At 39.3% G+C, this 23819-nt stretch overlaps 2 protein-coding genes and 1 pseudogene across 2 annotated transcripts in view; 2 read left to right on the top strand and 1 right to left on the bottom strand.

Moving 5' to 3' along the window:
- LOC145502054 (proprotein convertase subtilisin/kexin type 4-like) overlaps nt 1-23819 on the bottom strand; it is a 297387-nt gene that overhangs the window by 134498 nt on the left and 139070 nt on the right. The window lies entirely within an intron of this gene.
- Nucleotides 6977-7628, top strand: LOC145503302 (uncharacterized; annotated as a pseudogene).
- LOC145503301 (uncharacterized) lies at nt 11505-20340 on the top strand. Its single transcript, XM_081482785.1, has 4 exons — nt 11505-11696; nt 17261-17548; nt 18373-18442; nt 19685-20340. Exons 1-4 carry the CDS (start codon nt 11505-11507, stop codon nt 20338-20340), a joined length of 1206 nt encoding a protein of 401 aa, XP_081338911.1.

Below are 23819 nucleotides of genomic sequence, written 5' to 3'. Positions count from 1 at the left end.
CTTTTTTCTTCTTTGTTTATCTGGCTAGCTTGTCGGAAGGAAACTCAGTCGTGGAAATGATAAATCAGGTCGGTTTTTGCTTCGATTATTAGAGTTTGCAACCGCACAACACTTGTGTCCAACTCTTTTCCTTTTCTTTACCACATTTGCTCCAGACAAGTAGCTCTAACCTACATACATTCGAATTTTTTCGTTCTTCCCCAGCATTTCGTCCGCCATTTTGAAAGCTCGAGGGCTATTAAGCCTCGCTTGCGTGCAACTTCTGGTTTTTTTCTGGAATCGGTGTATTGGGGACAGTACAGAGCGAAATATTGCTGAAATATTTCGTTAGTGGATGATTCTGAAAGAACTTGTTGAGACAAAATAAAGTGAAATGCGAAAAAAAAGTATTGAAAAAGCTCAATCGGTCTTGAAGATAAAAAGATCTCAATTTGCTAAATGCTCTAAAATAGTGTAACAAAATGGCGAAAAATTCAAATTTCGACACTTTACACCTTCAAGAGGGATCGAGCTGTTTTCGATAATTTTTTCCCAATTTACCTAACCTCAGAGAGCTCTTTCGGAATCATTTTTTTTTGTGCCTGCCATAAAAGGGGGATGAAAATTTCCCTTCAGCACTGTGACGTCATTTTCCCGCCAAACAACCGTTAAATTAAAAAAAAAAAAAAAAAAAAAAAAACACAACAACAACAACAACAAAAATCATACGATTGTTTGGAATAACAAGTTCTACCATTTTGTAAAGTGAGCTCCACCGGATAAAACAGCGAAAAGTTTTCCGAAGGTGTCCCCTGAAGCGCTCTACTGGCCCGGCGAATTTTTTTTTTAAATACAAATTGAGGACGAAAAAGTATTAGGCGCTTGTGGTAGTGGTAAAATGCCCAGTTATCTGAACCAGCAATAGATAATGTTTTGTTCGTAGAATGATTCCAATGATGTAAATCGAGGGTTGCTTACCTACGAGTAAGCCTGAATGCCTTTAGGCGTGGCAAAATGTCCAGTTATTTGAACTGGTGGTAAAGTGAAATATCGCTGGAATGCTTTGGTCGCAGAATGATTCGCTCGATGTAAATCGAGGCCTGTTTACGGAAGAATAAGCATGAAAACTTCTGGGTGTGGAAAAACAGTTATTTGAACCGGTGACAGAGCCAAAAATTGCTGAAATATTTTGTTAGTAGAATGATTTTCTCCGATACAAATCCAGGACAAAAAAAAGTATGGGCGCTTGCAGGTGTGGTAAAATGTCCAGTTATTTGAACTGGTGATGGGGCTAAAGCAAAATATCGCTGGAATGTCTTGTTCGTAGAACGATTCCAACGATGTAAATCAAAACAGTGAAGAAATCATCTCTAAACAACAATTTGGTTAAGTCCGGTCTTTACACGCTCAATACGGATTTCAGTTGAATTGACAATTAACTTGACTCCGATTTAGTGAAAAGTTTCTCAAGGAAGCTGAGCCAAACATGCACATCGCCGTGGCCAATGGAATCTCATTTATCTCTTTTACCAATAAATACTATACTCGCAAAAGAAAGTAGTTCAAAGTCCAATTTAGGGTAGAGAAACTGAAACAAACTAGCCTTAGCCATTTACTTTCACATTGCGTAGTCCTGGAACTTTATTTCCTTCAAAGGTCCATAGTACAAAAATGGGTCTTTCTTTTGAATGAAACACGTCGAAGAATTTCGGAATTAATTGGTTCATAAGTAATGCCTGAGTGAATACGGATCGATTAATATACAGCAATGTCAATCTCAGTTTAGTTATATTACAAAGAATGCAGGCTTGAAAGCCTTCTGAAGTAGGATATTCTGGAACGTGCTACAACTGTTAACGATCTGTATAACATATCATTTTCCGGACTAAAAGAAGGTAGACAAGAAAACATTTTAAATCCCAACTCGGCAGATGCTTTATTGAATCTTTAACGATCTTTTTTCCGTTCTTCTGACCTTTATTTATTTTTGACTATTACTTAATGCCGTATGCTCATTCTAAAAGCCCTGAATAAAGATTTTTTGCACAGAAAATGTCTAAAATACTCTGGCATACATGTAAGACACACTTATTGGAAGATTTTTTTTTTCCAGCACAACACGCTTACAAGCAGGAGAGTCAATAATCAAGAATGGCGAACTTCACTTTGAACAAAACATTCAGAACAATTACCAAAAGACATGGCCGCATTTTTTTCAGCTTTGAACCTTTTTCTATCCATCACTGCATCACTTGGCAATTCTCTGATCCTTCAGTTGCTTTCCATAAAGACACTTCATCCGCCAACAAAACTTTGTTGCGATGTCTTGCGGTCACTGATCTTTGTGTTGGAGTTATTACACCACCACTCAACGCCGTTTTGCCTTTATCTTCTGTAACAACTGAAATAAGTTGGAAAGTTATTTACTGCATAACTATAACGGGCAGCGCTTCAAGCTTTGTTTTGTGTCACGTGGACAGACTTCAAGCCCTGTTTTCTGGACGAGTCCGAGCACTTATATCTTGCTTTTGGTTGATTGGTATGTCACGTGTATCTATATACCTTTGGAGTATCTGTATGGCCGTAACTGTAGCCTTTGCACTCATACTATTTTCTCTAACAGCCTTTGTCTTCTCTTATGCAAAGATTTATCTGAAGCTTCGACAACACTGGCCTTCAAGTGCCCGCAGTCACAAGGGTACAACCTAACGGAAGACAAGTGACTCTGAATATAGCCCGATACAAGCAGTCACTTTCTAGCGTATTATGGGTTCGGTTGACATTATAAATATCTGGTTTATTCCGTTTGTCGTTTTGCGGGCTATGCTTATGACATATGACCAGATATCTGAAAACGCATATGATATAGATTTCTACGTTGCATGAAGTCTTATCTACCTAAATTCATCTCTAAACCCCGATTTTTTTCTGCTGGGGGATCAAAACAGTGCGACCAAGAAGCCAAAAAGGTGAAAGTCTCAAGATCTGTCGTCAAGCTTTTTTGTATTTTCAGTCTGGTAGCTTTGTATACCATATTAGTTTGCAATTCTTATAATAATACTATTTTTTCCGGAATGGTCCTAAGGCCTTTCAAAATATGTTTTAGAGTGAAGTAAAATTATCTTTTAACTTTCAACAGAATGGTTAATAATGGTTAATAAGATTGCTGCATGTTAACCAACCGTAAGGAAAATAAATTAACCATTAACCGTAAAATGCCGAAATATTACCCGTTAGATTCAAAAGCCATTACCTCTTATCAGACATGTAATAACATCAAAGTTTTGGGTAAAATCCGGAATTACAAAAATCCTACTCACCAGAACATGCAATCACTCCATTTTCCTTTCCTACCTAGTCATCTAGCACTAATACCAGCTTTCATATTGCTGTCAAGTCTCAAGATATTTAGAGTAAAAAGCTGAAAAATTATGGCTGTTGTCGGATTTTATGCAAATTGGACCCGGAGCCATTTCTTAACAAGTTTGAGAGTTGGTTAGTATTTGATGACTCAGTTTATGGCCTATGATCTCTCGTCCCATTGACAATCGGCAAGAATCGATCAACGCCCGCTAATCCCACTGAAAACTTTAAAAAGATAAATAATTTGAAAGGTTAGGATGTGATGTGAATGAGTGATGATGTCCACGTTTGATTGCTGTTCAGGTGAGGTTTAGGTAATTAATATTATGCTAGGTAAATATCAGTATTGTTTAAATAAGACAGAACTGTGGAAATACTTTGCCTCAATTGTGTCAGTTTATATTTCTGCAAATGCAAGCTGTCAGTTACAGCTCATCATGATTCCTTTCCACCGTGCAAAACACTCCGGCCCAAAATTGAACAAAAAAATAAGGTGGTTTCGACGTACGAGCTAAGGCGAACTTGAACGTAGACGGAAATTTCACAAGGGACATGAACGATACAAGCATATCAGCATGCCAATGAGCGCATTTGAATTTGTTGCAGCTTTGAACATTTTTCTGTCCATCACTTCATCACTGGGCAATGCTCTGATCCTTGTTGCTCTTCATGTAGAGACTTCTCTTCATTCACCGACAAAGCTTTTGTTCCGGTGCCTGGCGATCACCGATCTCTGCTTCGGGGTCTTTTCGCAATCACACTTCCCCGTTTTGCTTTTCTTTTATGTTTCAACTGGGATGAGAAGGAAAGCATTGTTCTATATAATTCAAATAAATATCATCTCAAGTCTTGTTTTATGTGGCGTATCAGTCTTCACATCCAGCGCAATAATAAGCGTGGATAGACTTCAAGCTCTGTTGTCCGGACTCAGATACAGACACGTAACTTTGCCACGAGTTCGTGCGGCTAGCGTTTGCTTTTGGATCATTGGTATAATATGTGCATCGATATACCTTTGGAATATTGACGTTGCCGTTACCGTATTCTTTGCCCTTATAATACTTTCCCTCATAGCCTCCGCCTTCTCCTATGCAAAGATTTACATTAAACTTCGACAACATCAGCTTCAAAAGCACGCAGTCATGACGGGACGCACGGGGCTTCTACTGTAAGTACCGCAGAGAAGTGGTAAGAAATTTTCCAAGCATTCCTTACACACTCTCACTAGGGTTCTTCGTCTTGCGGCCAGGGAAGGCGTCATAATCTGTTTCAGTGACATGTCGATGATATTAAATAAAAAATGAACCAGAAAGGGCCGATGGAATATGAGACAAGCTTTAAAATGAAGTCACGATATTGATAGCGCTTTAAAAGTAAATAGTGCGTTAAAGAAATTCCTGATGCTTTCAAATGATGCCGGACTCCACCGACGCCAATAATCTGGAACCAAGCAAAGTCATTATATATCAGATCACGTCTGAACACACGTGAAGAAAGACTTGGACAGGAAAAAAACGTGAGTGGACAAAACCGGGGAATGGCGATAAATCAAGTAATCCCGCAACGATGAACGAATTACACAACATGAACCTTCCTCTGCTTCTCCCCCTGAACCAAGCTCAGATCTACAAACTGAACTTAAAGATACCAAAGTGCCTACGAACGGATGTTGAGCGCGGCGAGCAGACGTAAATGTCTTGTTTACACAATGAAAGCCATCACAATAAACTCTGAGCTTGCATCGAGATGCTTGTCCGGACGTAAAGGAGCGTTTGATTAATCAATGTAAAACAGATCATTATGGAATAAAAACCCAGATGATCTGGAATACTTGTCTGAGTATGTCGTTGGCAGTGGGAGCCACGTGCAGTATTATCATGCTCGGCAATTGAAGTTATTGTGTAGAAAATATCGCACACTTACACAGCCGAGGGCAAAAAAAAAAAAAAAAAAAGCGCGAGGAGAAACTTAGTACTTAGAGCTAAGATTTATAGATTGTCAGTGCTTTAGGTGACCATGCACGGCTACCAATGGCTTGGCCAATCGCTTGGCCAATGGCTCGTACACACAACGAATCGTAAAAATCCGTAAGTAACGACCTCCGAATAAAGGTCAGCCCACCTCCCACCCTCTAAAAAATAGAGGAGCTAAGGTTCAAAAGTATAATTATTTTTCCAATCAATAACCTGAATAACGTACCATAAACTGATGACGATTTAACTTGAGAAGGTATTGCTTATTTCAGGAAGCGTCATGAAGCGACCTGGTAAAACAAACCCCGCAAAATTTTCATCAAGTAACAAGAAAGTACTAACAGAACCTTTTCTTCAAATTGAAATTACTAAAATTGTCAACTTTGCATCATTTTTAACAGGAATGCATAAAAAAGAACGTTTCATCATAGAATATATATATAATCATATAATCTTACATCACGGTCTACATATAAAGTGCCCACCCATGTGCCAGAAACATAAATTTGAACTGGAAGGAGGGATTTCTAACTGGTTTATGAGAACTCAGTGCTTTTACGAATTACACCTACAGCCTTGGAAGAATACAGCCCTGTTCTCATGGAATTAAAAAACAAAAACACAAAAAACAAACAAACAAACAAACAGCAACCACCGGGAAAGGATACTTACAGTAGAAGTCAATTGCGTCATCTCATTGGGTGAGAGATTCTCGCCCATATCAACTTTCTTTTTTCTCGTAAGTTCTCGCGCGTTTAGAGATGCGCCACACTCGCGTTTTAGGTGCAGGGATCCCAACCAATGCTTACCTAACTTTTTAAAAGAGCTACTTTTAGCCCTCCCCCAAATCTACACACGTGTATTTCACCGGTGGAAAACTATCGATTTGCACAGTATTTGGGTTGAAAATTTCCGCTCGTATCAACTTTCTTTTCTCCCGTAAGTTCTCGCAAGTCTAGAGATGCGCCACACTCGCATTTTAGGTGGGGGATCCCAACCAATGCTTACCTAACCTTTTAAAGCTACTTCTTTTAGCCCTCCCCCAAATCTACACACGTGTATTTCACTTGTGTAAGTCTCTTGATTTGGACAGTGCTCGGGGGAAAGATTCTCGCCCCTATCAACTTGCTTTTCTCTTGTATGTTCTCGCATGTTTAGAGATGCGCCACAGTCGTTTTAGATGCAGGAATCTTAACCAATGCTTACCTAACTTTTTAAAATGCTACTTTTAGCTGTCCCTCAAATCTATACACGTGTATTTCACTTGAGGAAGTCTATCGATTTGGACAGTGCTTGGGTGTGAGATTCTAGCCCATATCAACTATCATTTCTCTAGTAAGTTCTAGTAAGTTCTCGCGCGTTTAAAGATGCGCCACCCTCGCGATTTCGCAGTCGGCATCTCAAACTATGTTTACTGGACTTTTTTAAACTGCTAGATTTGTCCCTTTTTCAAATCTATACACGTGTATTTCACTTGTGAAAGTCTCTTGATTTGGAGAGTGTTTGGGTTGGACATTCTCGACCATATCAACTTTCTTTTCTCTTGTCAGTTCTCGTGCCTTTAGAGATGCGCCACACTCGCGTTTTAGGCGCGGGAATCCCAACGTGTATTTCACTTGTGGAAGTCTATCGATTTGGACAGTGCTTGGGTGAGAGGTTAATCTTCAGCAGTTCGTTCATGCGAGACCCTTCTCAACCACTCACCTCATACTCGGTCTGGTGTTTATTGGATTGACCCTGATGGTGATTCCCAGATCAATGCGTTCAAGGCCTACTGTGACATAGAAACTGATAGAGGAGGCTGGACTCTAGTGTGGAGCTATACTTTCACGAAATACAATCACTTTAAAAGTAAGTCAAACGCAATCACACCAAGACCAAATTGGCCAGCGAACCCGAAGGTGGATGTTATTATCTCGACAAATCCTCCATTGAACGAAACAGACTACAACGCCATAAACTTCTCGCGGTGGAAACAACTTCTTAGACAGGTCCTTATCAAAAGCAACGTAAACAACTGGTTGAAGTGCGATCCAGAAACCGGAAGTTTGGTTGATAGGGAAAGAGGAAGTGTAAACTGCGAAATCGTCAGACTGGTTACTGATACGTGCAGGAGTAAGCGGGCTCCTTCCATTTTTTCTCTGATGAACTATGGACCGACATTTAAGACGACGGAAAACATGTATTACTATTTTGACGGTTACACAAGGGATAACTAGCCCACACATGATCCTTGTGGAAGAAAACAAGGGAAGTCATGTGAAAAACGTGGTTGATCCGCACGGGAACATTTATATTAGAACTGAACCGTAACAGTTATCTGGGTACAGACGGTTCTTAAACTGTAGATACTCGATACATACTCACCTACCATCCAAAATGACCAAAAATGATTTCAAAAAAGGTTAGCAACAGAGTTAGCAAGGAGAATTTTGTTGAGAAATTTAATATCTAATTTAATTTAATATCTAATTAAGCAGAAAACGTTATCTGTTTGAATGACAGTCATTGTTTCTATGTGGATCATTGTTGTACTCGTACGTGACCCGACTAGACAAAAGTTAACAAATTACGCAAAATTAATAGTCAACCTAAACCTTGAAAAATGCAGGTTAATCGATGGGCTCTTTTGCGTCTTTATAACATAACGTCCATGATTGCTTTATCCGGCGGTAAACTAGGCCCCGTCCACACTGCAGAAATGTCAAAACTCAGCGATAATCGGTCATTTGGACTTGTGTATGAGGGAAATTCGGGCAAGGAAATGGCATTGTCAACCTGATGTCGTTTACGGAAAAACTGTTTTCAAACTGATTTCCGTCACACTAAAACAAAGCAGACGTTTTCAACTCCTCAGGTTTAGAAGGGCGTTTTCAGAAAGTTCCGTTTTCCTGACGGATTAGTGTGGGCGGAAGGCCTAACCGTACAAAATAATGCTGCGTTTTCAAATTCCTCCAGCGTAGTATGGACGGAGACTAACAGTTCAACATAAACAGGAGCACAACTTAGACCCAAATGCATATGATTGAATAAGCATGTGATGTATATTTAGTATACTATAGGCTCCGCTTAATTTGACGGCTTAATCCCCAGCTGGTTGTCTCATTAAGTGGCAATGCAATTTTTATGTAAGATAATATTTGCGGAAATAAAACAAAACTCGCTAACGCACGCTTGCAGACGTTTTTCTTAGTTTCCAATTTTGATGTGTTCATTCTTTGGATCTTCCAGACTCAAAGTACACCGGCCAGGTGGCTATATTTACCCCTGACAAGGTTAGCCCTGTGAAAGAAAAAAGAATGAGTTTGAAGAAGGTAGAATCTTTGTTTTGAATTCTAAGCCTTGGTTTTCCTTGGTTTTTGTTAACATGAGTATATTGAGCTATTTAATGTCCGCGACTCCTTAGTTTTCTCTTGATTCAGGATGTAAGAAAAGATCCGAAAAATAATGAAAAGCTGATACCCTTAGAATGCCCAGCAGTAAGTTAAAATTGCTTCTCGGTACTAATCACTAAGCCTCATGTACCATTTATTCATCTGTAAACGTTTATTTATATATTTATTTAATTTATGATAACTGGGGGCTAACAGAAGCTTGATCAGTGATTTATATAATTCGGGTTTTTGGTGAACCTTTGTACCAACCAAAAATGCAATGAATTAAATGTAGTGCAATCATTGTTAAATATTACGAGATATAATATTCTGTAGAGTTACTTACATAGGATAGGATTAAAGGGGACTATAGTACATTCGATTCGGTTATTTCTTAATCTATGCCTCAACTGATGTTCACTTTCAGACCATTTCAATCACGGCGTTTTGCCGATAAAATGTAACTTCATGAACACGAGTGAAGCGACAAAAAAGGTCGAGAGACCGAACAGAGAACGGCAAATGTACAAATGTCACGAACCGTAGAACTCGTGTAGGCTAGTCAACCCCATTTTACATTTTGGTTTGCGTGTTGACAAATCGTTGCTGACTACCCCCGGTCGGGCTAATTTTTCATTTCATTTTTCATTTTCTTTATTTATTCCATTCTAAAATTACAAAGATAAATATAAAGTAGGCAAGTAAGAGGAGAAATGGAAAAGGGCAAAAATATAGCAAGTTAATTAGATGCCCTTGTTTAAATGACAATAATAATTAGGGTAAAAAAGTTAACTTAACATAGGAGAGGAAGAGGTATAAATTAATTAATACTGTGCAAAATAACACTGGAAGAGTGCTTTTTAAAAACGTTTTCTAGTCGCTAAGTTACGTATAGATAAAGGAAGGTCATTCCAGTAGTAACATCCAATAACAGTGGGGCAAAATTTCCTTATATTTATTCTGGAGAAACCGGGATTGAAGTGTTGTAGGGATGCACTTCGAGTAACGTAGTTATGTTGCTCAGATACCAGGGATAAGGTGTAATTAGACGGTTTTTCATCAATTAAGTGGTCATAGGTTATAGTTACCCAACGCAATATGCGAACCGCGAAACACAGGCGGCCCAAGCTCTCAATGTTATCCTTTTTTTTTTCTTTTTTATGCGAACGTTCAGGCTAACGTGACATATGGCATGTACTATTACATAACGACCGAATTTGACCGCGCGAAACATGACTCACGCCTTGCAGCATATGGAGGTGTTGTGTTACAACGGTTTGAATTTACAAAGGTTTGTATAGGAATGCAACGGCTTTGCCTGAAAAGCCAATTATTCTTATATTTTGCGAATAAAATCTACTTACCTTGTTGCTGTGTTGTATTCTTTGTTGTTTGCCAGCTCCTCGGGCCGATCTAATGCGATTTCGGCGAGTTATCGTTCTGCGGGTTTCCACTACTAAAAGAAAGACAAGGCCGGACACTGATTTCCGGAGTGCCCGCCGCTCGAAGCGAATAAATCCACTGAAAATAACCCTGCCGGCTCAATTCCTCCGTAGAATCGAAGAAGAGATGTTGAAGTTCCATGTCAGTTCACTCGCTACGCGATTCCGTCCACAACGCCTTCGCAATGATACATTTATTTCGAGATTGCTTCGCTCGCAAACTCGAAAACAGCCGCGTCACAAAAGTTAGGACACTTTCGTGGTGTTGGGTAACTATAATTAGCCCGACCGGGGGTAGTCAGCAACGATTTGTCAACGGTCAGACCAAAATGCTCCCCGGGTAACCGGGCACTCCCTTTATGGGTTTGACAACTAAAGCACGAGGGTATCCGGGGAGCATTTTGGTTTGACCGTTGACAAATCGTTGCTGACTACCCCCGGTCGGGCTAATTATAGTTACCCAACACCCATCTTAACTTTCGTGAAGGGGCTATTTTCGAATTTGCGAGCGAAGGGATCTCGAAATAAATGTTTCGTAGCGAAGGTGTTGTGGACGAAATCGCATAGCGAGTGAACTGACATGGAACTTCAACATTTCTTCTTCGATTCTACGGAGGAATTGAGCCGGCGGGGTTATTCGCTTCGAGCGGTGGGCACTCCGGTAATCAGTGTCCGACCTTGTCTTTCTCTTAGTAGTGGAAACCCACAGAACGATAACTCGCCGAAATCGCGTTAGATCGGCCTGAGCAGCTAGCAAACAACAAAGAATACAACACAGCAACAGGGTAAATAGATTTTATTCACAAAATATGAGAATAATTGACTTTTCAAGCAAAACCGTTGCATTCCCATACAAACCTTTATAAATTCAAACCGTTGTAACACAGCACCTCCCTATGCTTTAAGGTCAGAGTCACGTTTCGGGTGGTCAAATTCGGTCGTTATGTAATAGTATGTGCCATATGTCACGTTATGCATCAGTCAATTCCAGCAGATATTAATACGCTGAACGTTGCATTGCATTGCCCACTGCAGCCTCACTGTCGAAAGGAGGACCGAAATAAGCGCATGTGTAATACTGCTGTTGTAGAAAAGATATCACGAGCCACGCCACCGGGGCAATATCTGCATTTATGAAAATATACGGCGTAGCAAGAAATGCTTTCAGATAACGACTGCCTGGTGATTGTGTCATTTACTTCTTCTTGACTCTTGCCAGCTTCCTCAAATCTCTGTTCACCAGGATACTGGCGAGAAACAGCAGCAAGGCCGGTGCCCAGAGAAATGTCAATCCATAAGGGAAGTGTCCTTCACACGGGCAGTTGAACACAACACTTTGGATCAGTTCTTCTAAGCCTATTGTCAAAACTGCCATGGATCCATACAACAGGGATCGCTTGCTGTTTCTGAATAACACCGCTGCCCTTGAAAGTAAGGCGTTCATTTTGCGACGGCTGATCACCAAACTTATGATGGAAATACGAACGAAGGCAGCTTATGAAGGATGCAGGAGGATGCAATTCGAAACGGAAGTTTTGGGTCCCGATAGTAGGGGTTTTTACAGAGTAAAACAGACTGGAAATAAAGAAAAAAATAACAAGCTCGGAGGAAAACAAACGCATTCAGTTAATATGTCTCGAAAGCCAATTGTCATCAGTCTCAAAGGATCTGAGTTTGAAGTGGAAAATTTACATTAGAGTTTGTCTTCGAATCGTAAGGAGCTAGTACTTAATAGATCCTTCACTTCAAGCGGGTTTAAGCAACTATTGTATTTTCTTCATATGAGTAATTACATTCATTATGGAAATTTGGCTTTATTCACTCTTCAATGAATCTCTCTTTTTTCGAATCAGTTAGGAATTATATGTCAATAACCGTTTTTAAACAACCTCGAAACACAAGGGTCGCTTTCTGTTTCTAAACAGACATCCATGTCTTATACACCCAACCTTGGTGGATTCTTTTTAAGGCAGTTGATGAATTCACTCACCGGAAGTCGATTTGTGCATTATCAGTTAACCTTTATCATTCTTAAAGCATGAAAAGGGTAAACTACCGGAAGTCGAGTGGCATAGACAGTGACAGCATGGACCTTCGTCGCTCTTGAGACTGTAACAAGTGGTATTAAATGTCGACGAATTAATATGATTCGCGTGGGGCCACTGAACTCATCATTTTCTAAGTCGATCTGACTCGTCGGAAGTCGAATCCGGCCAGGGATAAAGGGCAAAACTCTCCTTTCAATCCATCTCACCGGATCGGAAGTCCTTTCTCTGCTGAATGACTTTATTCCTAGAATGAAAACCAGATATTCTCTCGGGTCTTGAAGCCATGAGGAAACTGTGTGTAGTAAGGTCTTGAAAATCGTGTTTTAGTGTACATTGTAAGCTAGCGACTTCGACACATTAATAAAGTTCTTATTTTATCTTATCTTATCGGTTGGTCGGATTATGACTGATCTCTTTGGTTTCGTACCGCGTGCAGGCAGATTAAAATATCGAGCATAAGTTTCGATCTAATTAGAGTGATGAAGCGAACTCGTGCGTAGCATTTTAAACCAGGAGCCATAATCGGGGACGGAGACCGTAAGCGCGCGCCATTTTTAGTATTGGGGTTGTCCCCATGATATTGGACAATAATTCTATTTTTAGAACAAATTGCACCATCGCCTGAGGCACACGCGCGTGCATGCTGCGAGGATTTTTACGGATGTCGCGCGGGGAAATGGCGTCCCAAATTCCCCAAATTTTTCATGCTTTTGGCTCACAACTCAACGCGTTTGCGTCTATTGGAATTTTGCTTAAGTATTTTCGTCGTAAGGTGCTCCAGTTTGAGTGAAGTAAGACAGTGTCGAATTTAGGTATGTTCCGCTTTAAGCTTAGATATGTATCGCTGACCAAGTTGTGTTCCGACGGATGCTTCTTTTACATGAGCTGTACATTACTCCACTTTAAATTTCACATATGCTGAAGATTAACAGCTTTAAAAATAACAGAGCAAAACACTAGCTGGATATATTTAGATATAGCAGAGCTTCAGGACGTCATAGTTTCCTAGCTCCTCTTGCCACACGTTTGCGAGGAATTTGTCAGTCCATCGCGACCGAAAAGTAAAACAAAATAATTGCTAGTTTGAGTTTCGCCTGAATTGTAAGCAACGCTTGATGTTTCATCAAGGCCCAATAACTTTTCGTCCGTAGATACTGCTCAGTTTTATTCGTGTAAAATTCCAGTAAATTCTCTGTTGTCGATGAATGAGAGCGCCCGCCGATGCGTGTTTTGTACAGTCAGTAAACATGACAAATTGTACTTCCGCCGCACTTTCGTGTGAAAACGTACATCGAACTCAAACAATAACTCTATAGTTTTTAAATATGCGTAAGATTGATAAATGTTTGAGAACATATTAAAAGCTAAGCTGAAAATATGCGAATAAAGCAGAAATAATCAGCAAAGTTACGCTTTCTTTAATCAACGTCGAATAACGATTTCGATTTTGTTGATCGAGTTTAAATTACCAAAACTCCTTGTCTATTTTTGTTTTCGCAGTGTAAAACTTCACTATGCTTATGTTGAAGAAACACACATGATGTTAGTAGCCTGTTTTGCGTTCGCGAAATTTGTTGCAGCATCTCCGCACAAACGATAACGAAAGAAATCTTTGTCAAGATTTGTTGACATTGAAACTGACACCGACTTGCACTTGAAAGTGCACGAGCTGCACTATGCAAATGAGCTAATTGTACGCGTCAGACTTTCCTTTCAGAAACTTTTGCAAACTCACCAAACAAGCAGAAACAATAAGAAACTATCAAAACAGGTTTTGGTTATGATTAACCATTGTCCGAGAAACTCACAAATTAACTCGATACCAGAGTAGAGAGTTTCCTTGCTATATTCTTAAGTCAGAACAAACGCAAAAACATACGCGTAAGCTCACAACTAGCGCGAGCAGATCTTATTATTCATTCCCAGCGCGAGATTGAAGTCTTGTTTTCGACCCTGAAAAACCCACCTTTTCCAGTGGCTCAGAGCATAAAACTACATGTAAGCGCCCTGGTTCTTAGTCCCTGCCTTATTCCCTGCCATCGCTGTGAAAAATACGCAAGAGAATCTCTCAACTCTCACTATTTGATCATGCAACGTGACAACATCCACGCGAGAACCCCCGACATGTGCGTGGATTCGCGCGGATATATGACGTCAGGATGGCGCAATTTGTTCTAAAAATAGAAAAATTGTCCCATATCATAGGTGCGCGTGGATCCCAAGACTTACGGTCTCCGTCCCCGATTATGGCTCCTGTTTAAACCCAATAAATTTTGACAAGAAATCGATGCCGCGTAGATTTACACACTGCACTATTATATATCGATCTTGATATTTGCAGAAAACTAAGAACACAAACTGCGAACTGGGAAAGTAGAGGAGGAGTGATAATTAGTAACTAGCCCATTAAGGTCCATTAACGAAGCCGAGACGTTGAGTTACATTGAATGGCAGCTACTGAATGATTTTTTTTTTTTTATGTAAACATGAAGTCAAATCTATGGGTCACTGGTGGAGTTTCCTAGTAATTATAACACAGTTATGGATACTTAAAGTTCTGATGCTGTAAAAGACAGTGCTAACTGACCACCCAATTTTCTGCACAAAATAAAACTCAATAACTGATTAACTAATTTACTTTATATTTTTCCTTAATTTTGTGATTAATAAATTGATCGATTTCTAGGTGTGTTGCTTCATTTATTTAATTTATTCGGCATGTGATAAAAAAAAAAAAAAAAATCAGTTTATTTTTATGTTTAACAAATGTCAGCAAATATGGTTTAGTGCATCATACATGTTTTTTTTTACTCCTAATTATTTTCTTTCAATGGATTGACTTTCGCGATTAGGTCAACCGCCGTTATGCTTAAAGCTGCTAATGGCCACATTTAAGCTGTTCTGTTCTCGTGCTTTCTCAACCAATATCAAACCAAGCATACTTACTTTATTTACAGCTAAGCTATATAATGTATTTGTCCCTAAAATGCCAAAAAAAGAGCTATTATATTGTTTTACTTTGTTTTAGCCTGAGACGAGGAACTCCTTTGCTCTCTCATTTCTGCGAGCGGTACGCAAAGGGGTATATTGGAAAAGTATCTCATTTTTGAAATATATATAAAGAAAAGCAATAATAATAATAAAAATAAAAAAAATAATAATAATGGTAAAATAGTTCGAGACTATATATTTGCTATTGTATTGGTCCTGCAATACAACCAGTTTGCTTCACGAATAGAAACAGAAAAACTGCGCATTCACAAATATTTTATATGGATATGGTCAGTCAGTTTGTCCGCATTCGGAGAATTTATAATAGAAGAGTGTTCGTCTGTGCGATAACGTATGGTCGCAGGCCTGTACAAGAAGGCTTCACTTTGTTGTTATACCCAATTCCGATCTAGTCCTGCATATTTGAACTACGCAGAAAGATATAACCAAAAAAATCAGGCTTGAGCGGTTATATCGCGAACACAAACTTACCAGCTCCCATGGCCAGTTAGCTTGATGGCTCAGTTGGTAGAGCACTGCACCGGTATCGCAGCAGTCTTAAGCTTTGTAGATGTGATGATCATTCTATATCCTTTGACCTTTCTTCGCACTTCAACTGCATATGATCTTTTATATATCCACTCCTATTTTTTACCATCTAGCCATAGGGGTATGTCTATATTACGAACTCACAACGAGACCAACGCCTAATTGGTTTGATAGCCTAGTTGGTAGAGCACTGCACCGATATTGCAAGGATTTTGAGTTCGTATCCCGTCCAGGCCTGGAGTTTTTTACAGTTTTTTTTTTCTTTTTAATATTTTTAAGCTGTTTTTAAAAGTGGCTGTTATAACTACGATGGTCACTAATGTTTCCACTTAATTAGACTTTAAGATACACTAAGCGAATTTCGGATTTTTTACTTTCTGAAAGAGATTTACGGTTAAGATAAGAGACGGAGATACGTAATCAAGAAACTTGCCACGAAAAAAAAAATCATTGCTTTGTATTCGTGTACAACTCTTTTCGCCTACTAAGACTTGGTATTTTAATCGAACAAATATTCATGTATATTGAAAATATAATTATTTATTGCAATTACGCATGCTATCCTAACCAACGAATTAGATCTAACCGCGCAAGTAAATTAAACCAGATCTGGAGTGGAAGCTGACCGCAAGCAAGTCGGAGTGAAAGCTACATGTAACCGCGAGCAAACAGGAGTGACGCACCGCAAGCAAACTAGATTGAAAACTAACCACGACGAACAACAGTAAAAACCAATGTAAGTAGAAGTGTAAACTAGTCGATTACAGCTCGAAATTTAGACTCCTGATCCCGACTCGAGTCCCGGACTCAAAACCCTAATTTGAGATCCTAATTTGAAATCCATCTCAAAGTTCTGACTCAAAGAATGGGAATCCTCACTAAAATGCCAGCTGTCATTTCGTCTAAGTGCCTAGTTTCTGCTGACTCGCTTTCCTCAGTGAAAATGGTCAATATAAAAATATTGAAAACGGATAGTGGGTTATATTTTAAATTTCAGGAATAGGAGATTTTCGTAGTAAGTTAAACGTAACTACGATTGAAAATGATTTTTCGAAACATTATACGCCATTTCAGAGAGATTTCCAACGAGTGACGGAGGACATTAGTTTTTATGAGTTTTTGAGAGATGAAAAGTGCCGGGACTAACACTGAAACAATTATTTTATTTATGTCATTGCTTTGATATTCGTCCTCTAAATTCGGAAATACATTAAACGTTTGGGGAAAAAATCATAAAGTGGACAATATAAAGTCATTCCGAATTAAGAAAAATCCAGTAAAACTGGTTTATTGCGGAAGTGCAAATTCATCAAACCAATTGACACAGCTAACAAGAGATTACTTCCTCTCAGTTGAGCTTTGACATCGCCACAAAAAACATATCACCTGACAAATAGGAGAATGGTAAGTAATTACTAGTAGCAATAACATCACCCTTTATAAGTATTGCGAACTCCTTTTTTTTTCTTTCTTCTAGCGTCTTATTACCTTTCCTGTTTGACTCTTTTTCTTATTTTCTTCATTTTGTTTTTCCTTCGTAGATGTTGAGCGCAGTTCTTGCCATATTGTCATTCACAACAATGCTCAAAACAGAAGAGTTTGGCGTTTTCTTTGAAATGGAAGAAGACTCTTTCTTCGTAGATGAAGATGCTTTTTGGATTCGAAAGGTCGACTCGTTGTTTTCCTGTTCCCAGATGTGTGCGAGGAAGGCCGTTTGTAAAAGTGCAAGTTATATCACGAGTGGAGAGACCTGTTCACTACACAGAGAAACAAGAAAGATGTATCCGGACAGGCTTTTAAAACAAAAAGGTTCTTCCTACGTAGAAAAGGTGTGTTAGTCAGGAACAAAGAAAACTTTATAGTAATTGCCTTTTCCAGGGGTTGCCGCAGGGGAGGGAATTATTATAATAAGTATAGGTAATTGTATAAATGCGAGTGCAATGAAGGATTTACATTACGAGTGATATTTGAAAGAACTTTCAAATTTCACGAGTATCGCAAATCCTTAAGTGCTGGAGCTTTCATACGATTCTTATTTATTAAATGACTGAGAAAAACGTGCCAACACGCGCGCACGTCAATTTGCACTGCAGAGCACAGCAGTGCAAATTAAGAAGTAACGATGAATTGGCTTTGAAGACAGTATTCCACGTTTTAATTAGTACTCGAAAACTTAATTAGTCATTAGTCAACGATGAATTGGCTTACTCTCGAGCAATCACAATGCATTAATTTTCTCAGCCATATAATAAGAGATGTAAGGATGGCCTGCAACCTCTAAGTGGTCTCGCGTTAACCAAAACCATAAATATTAATCACATTTTCTTCTAAGGTGTTCATGTCGGCTCTAAATAAATAAGAAGATCATGGTTCTTATGGTCAAAACCCCAAGCGGTTAGGTTAACTAAATGTTTAAGGACTTGCTATTTAGGTGTAGGTGATAAGAGCAACGGGTTATTTTTTGCTTCGGTTCATTCTTCTGTGTTTGTTTTTCAAATTCGTCAGTCAGTTGATCAATCAGTCAGTCACTCTGGTAGCCGTTCGGGCCGGTTGATTGCTGAGGCGGGCGGTTAATTAGCCGGTCGAGCGGTCAGTCAGCTAATCGGTAACTTTCGTATTCTTTTTTTTTTTTTTTTTTTTTTTTTCCTGTCAGGTTCTTCCCGCAGAACCTCCAGCATCCTATGATTTTGAGAACGATTTTGAGGAAATTCCTACTTCACTTGGTAAGCTCTGGCCTAGCGCATTTCAGATATCTTCTCTATATGCAATAAGTTCTACAAACCCCTATCATAGATTTCATTTACTGTACGTTCTGAGAATATTTCTGTTTATTATATAGACACCAGTGTTTTATTGCAAAATACACCACTAGTCAAATCCATACGAAACCACCTCCGGGTATTTTCCATATCCTCACCAATGTAGATTTCGATGATTTCACTGACATAAAGTTTGTCTCTTAATTTGCACTTAAATTCTTTGGTGTATGATCGAAACATCTTCAGGTCTGCCTCGAAAGTCTTCGGCAATCTTCGGTAAGCTTCGGAAATCTTTGGTAATCTTCGGAAATTTTCCAAAAATGTTCGGCAACGTTCCTGTGATCTGGGGAATTTTCGGAAATCTTTGGAAAGGTTGGAAATTTTCGGAAAATCGTCAAAAACACTGTCATCGGTATGTCTGTATAATGAAAAGAACATTACATGTTAGCTCGTTGAAATGAATTTTATGTTCTTGTGGCCCTAACATTAAGGAGTTTAAGAAAACCACAACTGCAACATCGACGACAACGTCGTTAAACAAAAGGTCTAATGAGCAGAACAATGGCTGTGCATGTGCCTTATAATTATTGGTACATTTCTTTGCCGTCCTCTGCAATCCAACAACGTGAAATTCAGCGTTTTCTGGAGAACGTAAACCACGACGGATAATTTTTAAGATTTATGTTTCGAGGTTTACGCTGATTTTCATATTCAGTTTGGACAGCTTTGACAAAGAGGAACAAACTAAATGACTAAATAAAGAGTATCGCAAGATTCGTGGGTGAAGTATAAATTCATTTTTTCACCGATGTTTCCTTCGGCGTCCCCGTCGTAGGTTCTTATAAACTCCCTTATATCTTACTCGTTCGCTGCGCACATTATTGAGATATTGTTCTTGCCACTCGAACATAAAATTCATATCTTCATCCCACTGTGTAATATCCTCTCTTATCACGTAAATCTGAATACAATCGCTTACAGAGTGGATACCGCAAAGAGTAAGCCGTAACCGCTAATAATGCATCAACAGCGGTAATGAAAGTTAAACCCCGATCCTACACTACAAGAGAAATTTAACCTCCCGCTTACCCTCTTGAAAAACATTCTCGCTGAAGTCTTGGTCTTTTCAGACCACTAGACAAAGTGCACAACACATTAACCTTCGTTACTGCATAAATGACATACATCACTGCATTCCCTCCATAGATACTACTCAACCACCCGTCCTTAGTTCGTGCTGGCCACTTAGCTATTGGAATCCACCATTGCCTTCGGGTGTGTACTGGATAGATCCAAGCTATGGATCTAAGAACGACGCTTTTCAGGCTTACTGTGACATGGACACTGACGGAGGAGGTTGGACTCTAGTGTGGAGCTATACATTCACTAATTATAGTCACTTCATAGATACATCAAACGCTGTTACACCCAGACCCAATTGGCCGGCCACTCTGGGAGTAGATGTCCCCATCTCGACAACTACTCCACTAAGTGAAACAGACTACAACGCCATGGACTTCTCGCATTGGAAACATATTGGCTCAGAGATACTGATCAAAAGCAACATTGACAACTGGTGGGCTTGCTATTCGTTGGGTGGAAGCTTGGCTGATTGGCGACAAGGAAATGCCGTCTGCGCGGTTGTAGGGAACGTAACTGGCACGTGTCTCTATGAAGATACCAGAATGCTTACCATTGCACCGAGCGAAACCTGTGGACCAAAATTCATAGCAGAAGGCCTTTTCTACCATTTTGATGGTTGTATAAAGAATTTTTGGCCCATCCATGATCCATGTGGATTAAGCCAGGAAAACAACTTGAAAAATGTGATTAATCCCCATGGGAGTATTTTCGTTCGCTAGTTAAGAACCGATGTATATTTATACCATGCTGTAGAAAATAAGCTAATCAGACTGCGGGAAAACCGTTGTATATTCGACGTTATTGCATCCAACCCGGCTTCCCACTATGCGAAGCCCTTATGACGCATGGATTGTATTGGCCACGGTATTTTCTATGCCACGGTATAAAATAGTTATGCAGCTCGTAGTACATAGCATGGGATGTCCCACTTGTCACTTTTATTCTCTTGATACACACACTTGCCTAAAGGCTCGTGTGGTTGCTGAGAAATGAAAAGTGACCCTTGGGATTTTAATCCATGGTATACCGATCAAAACGTTGCAAGTTACTTCTAATAAAGTGTAAGGTACTGTAATGTAGTCAAATGTAGTTTAACGTAACACGATAAGATGTGCTGAATTATTGCAACATGGTCCTGTGTTATTTGAAATAAGAGTGTATCAAAAAATAATAATAAAATAAAATAAAATAAAGCAATTTGCACTTGAGAGTCAGAAAAAAAAAAAGAAAAACTAATTGTAAATTGCTCGCTTACGTTTTCCCGCGCTTATATCAGCTGCACATATTTCGTTTGCTCAATGGGTTGAGCTCTGTGCCCGTTGTGATTTACCATAGTGATTTTTTGGTTTTACGATAGTCAATTAAATCCAGTCTATAAATTTAAAGCAAGATGAAAATTTTGGCCCATACATATACTATATATCGCCAATAAAGCCCGATTTCCCAGGTGAGGGAAAGATCATGACGATGGCAATGACGATGGCGATGACGATCACGATCACGATGACGAAGATGAGGATGATGATGATGACGATGACTATGATGATGATGATGATAAGGATGATACTTTGAAATAAAAAGGAAACTCACTGAATATAAGGGTTTAGTAAAGTAAAAAAAGATAGATGAAATATAGAAATACCTAAAACATGGCAGCAAACTGGTACGCTTGTTAATGTAAACAGTCCGTCTATCTATATATTAAAAATAAAATTATTTCTATTGAAAACAATACATGTATCAAAATTTCACCTGTTGAAAGCAATATTTAACTCACTCGCTCCGCTCGTAATAATACTTGTCAGTTTTGTATTGAGAAAAAGAAAACTGTTGTTGCTATTGTTGTTGTTGTAGTTGTCCAATAATAGGAACGAGTAATTCCCCTAAGATAAAAAAAAGAAAAAAGAAAAGCTTGTCTGTCTTTTCCTCGAGGATTAATTTCAGAGAAACTGTTCTGTTTGCAGTTTCACGAATATAGATTTCGATTTACGAACACCAAAAAATTACCGTGCGAAATAACAGTTCTCGCATAAATTAAATGTCAGAGACATGGCACCTGTAAAACCAGATACACTAATTTTACGTGGCACCAATGCAAGGTTAAGGGCTGGTTCACACTAGCGACGGAATTGGAAGCGGAGTCGGAATCGGAAGTGCAAGGAGCGTTACGATCCAGTGTAAATCAAAAAGCTGAATCGGAAGCGGAGTCGGAAGCTCGACGGAATCGGAGCCAGAAGGATCAGAAGAGTTTCTTTTTCTTGCGCTTCCGCTTCCGCTTCCGTCGCTTCCGATCCAGTGAGAACAAGGTGAACGGAATCGAAAGTGGAAGCGGAATTATCAGCCAATCAAAAAACTCATTACCAGTCTCTTTCAAACTTAGAGCAAGGAAAAAAAAAAAAAAATGGCGGCTCTAGAGGAAAAACTGGCAGAGGCTGTAAGACAGTTCCCCGTTCTTTATGACAAGTCCTGCAGGGACTTCAAAGACAACAGCAAAAAAGCTAGCATGGGAGGATGTCGCTAAACAAGTAGGACTTCATACCGGTATGTATTGCGGTACATGTAGTGACGTTCTCTCACAAGGTTGCCAAATTCGCCTTGACATTTCCTGTTTAAAAATACTCCAAGTACCCACAACCTTCTCCTTCCTTGGTTCCCTTGCAGACGTCTTCTTCATCGTGTGAGAATTAAAAGCAATAGCAAAAGCAGCAATCTCTCGTCATCTACCAGGTCTGCCATCTTGAATGTTTACAAATGAAAGCGAGGCTTACGCTGAAACCGAGGCTTACAATTCCGCGTCCGTCGTACCGATTCACACTAGATCAGAACTTTCTTCCGATTCCGACACCGCTTACGACTCCGCTTCCGTCGCTTCCGTCGCTAGTGCGAACGAGCCCTAAGTGTCATTGTCAGAGAAAACCGGGCAAGACCAAAAGATCGAGGTCGGCCCTTTACCCGGCCTTCATCTTTTCACGGTATAAAAACTATCCGAAAAGGTTAACAACCGTGACATTTGCCGAGGTAGGCGTTCGTATTTCGTTGAGATATCACCGCAACATGATTTTGGCCTTTCTAGCGGCTTAAAATAGCCGAAATTTCGGGCAACTTTAAGTGACACTAAAAGATACTTCGTATAGTCCAGACACTCGATCCTCATTTTTTTGTACTATTTGGCCCCTTGTTAGTTGACTGAGATATATTAACCGATGCCTTTTGCTTTAATTCTACGGTCTTCACAAGGTGTCAAATATCGCTGCCAGATCGTTAATTAGCGCGACCTAAATTTTAGCCATTTTTTACGAGTCGTTTTTCAAAATTGCGGCGGCTTATTTCCACAGCGGCTTATATCAATATCCATTTTAGTTAAAATTGCTATCTACAGGAAAATCGAAGTAACAGATCTCGCGAAGTCCAGTAAAAATCATCAGTTAGAAATATCTCCAGCCAAACGAAGCGGCCTAGCGGCCATGTAATTTTCTATTTGTTGCATATAAACACCAATAAAATAACGCTCGAATTATTTAACTTTCGCTGCTAAAGGCGCGATTTACCGTATCAACGCGATCTTTTCACACGTGAAAATGCATGTTATTTTTCCGTGTGAAAATATCATGTTTTCACGCGAAAGCTAACCTGGCATTTCCTTGATTTTTATGTAATAAATCATCACCTTTCTTTTGTCTCCTCGGGTAGAATAGGGCCATAATGAGAAAATACAAGTTATGAAAAAAACTTTCTTGCTAAACACTTCCCGCTGCGTGTAATCGCTGCTATGTCAGGACTGCCATAGGAAATCTTTCAGCGTACGATGTTGTCGTTTGTATATAGTCGCAGGTTAGTATACCGTGTTGTTTTTCAGTTTATTGCCATCCTAGTTTTACATAGCCATGTTTACATTAGAAAGCTGGAAAATTAGCGCTTGCTCGCAATTACTTTGACGACTTTTTTTTTCATATTCAACTTTGGTAATTGCAACTTTACACACATAATACCTTTAGTTGTTCAATCTGATATTAAACGTCTACGTAATGTGCCTCTTACGGGTATTACACTGAAACTTTTACTTTTAACAAGACTAATTTAATGTTGCTCCTGTCGATATTCAGCTCGAAACCCCTTGAATGCAACGAAATTCGCTTCAAATGATTTTCATCGACCCTGCCAAAATAATAATAATAATAATAATATAAGAGGAGTTTTT

The sequence above is a fragment of the Orbicella franksi genome, chromosome 11, assembly GCF_964199315.1.
Source record: "Orbicella franksi chromosome 11, jaOrbFran1.1, whole genome shotgun sequence".
Lineage (NCBI taxonomy): Eukaryota > Metazoa > Cnidaria > Anthozoa > Scleractinia > Merulinidae > Orbicella > Orbicella franksi.
This window is presented reverse-complemented; position numbering and strand designations above follow the sequence as displayed.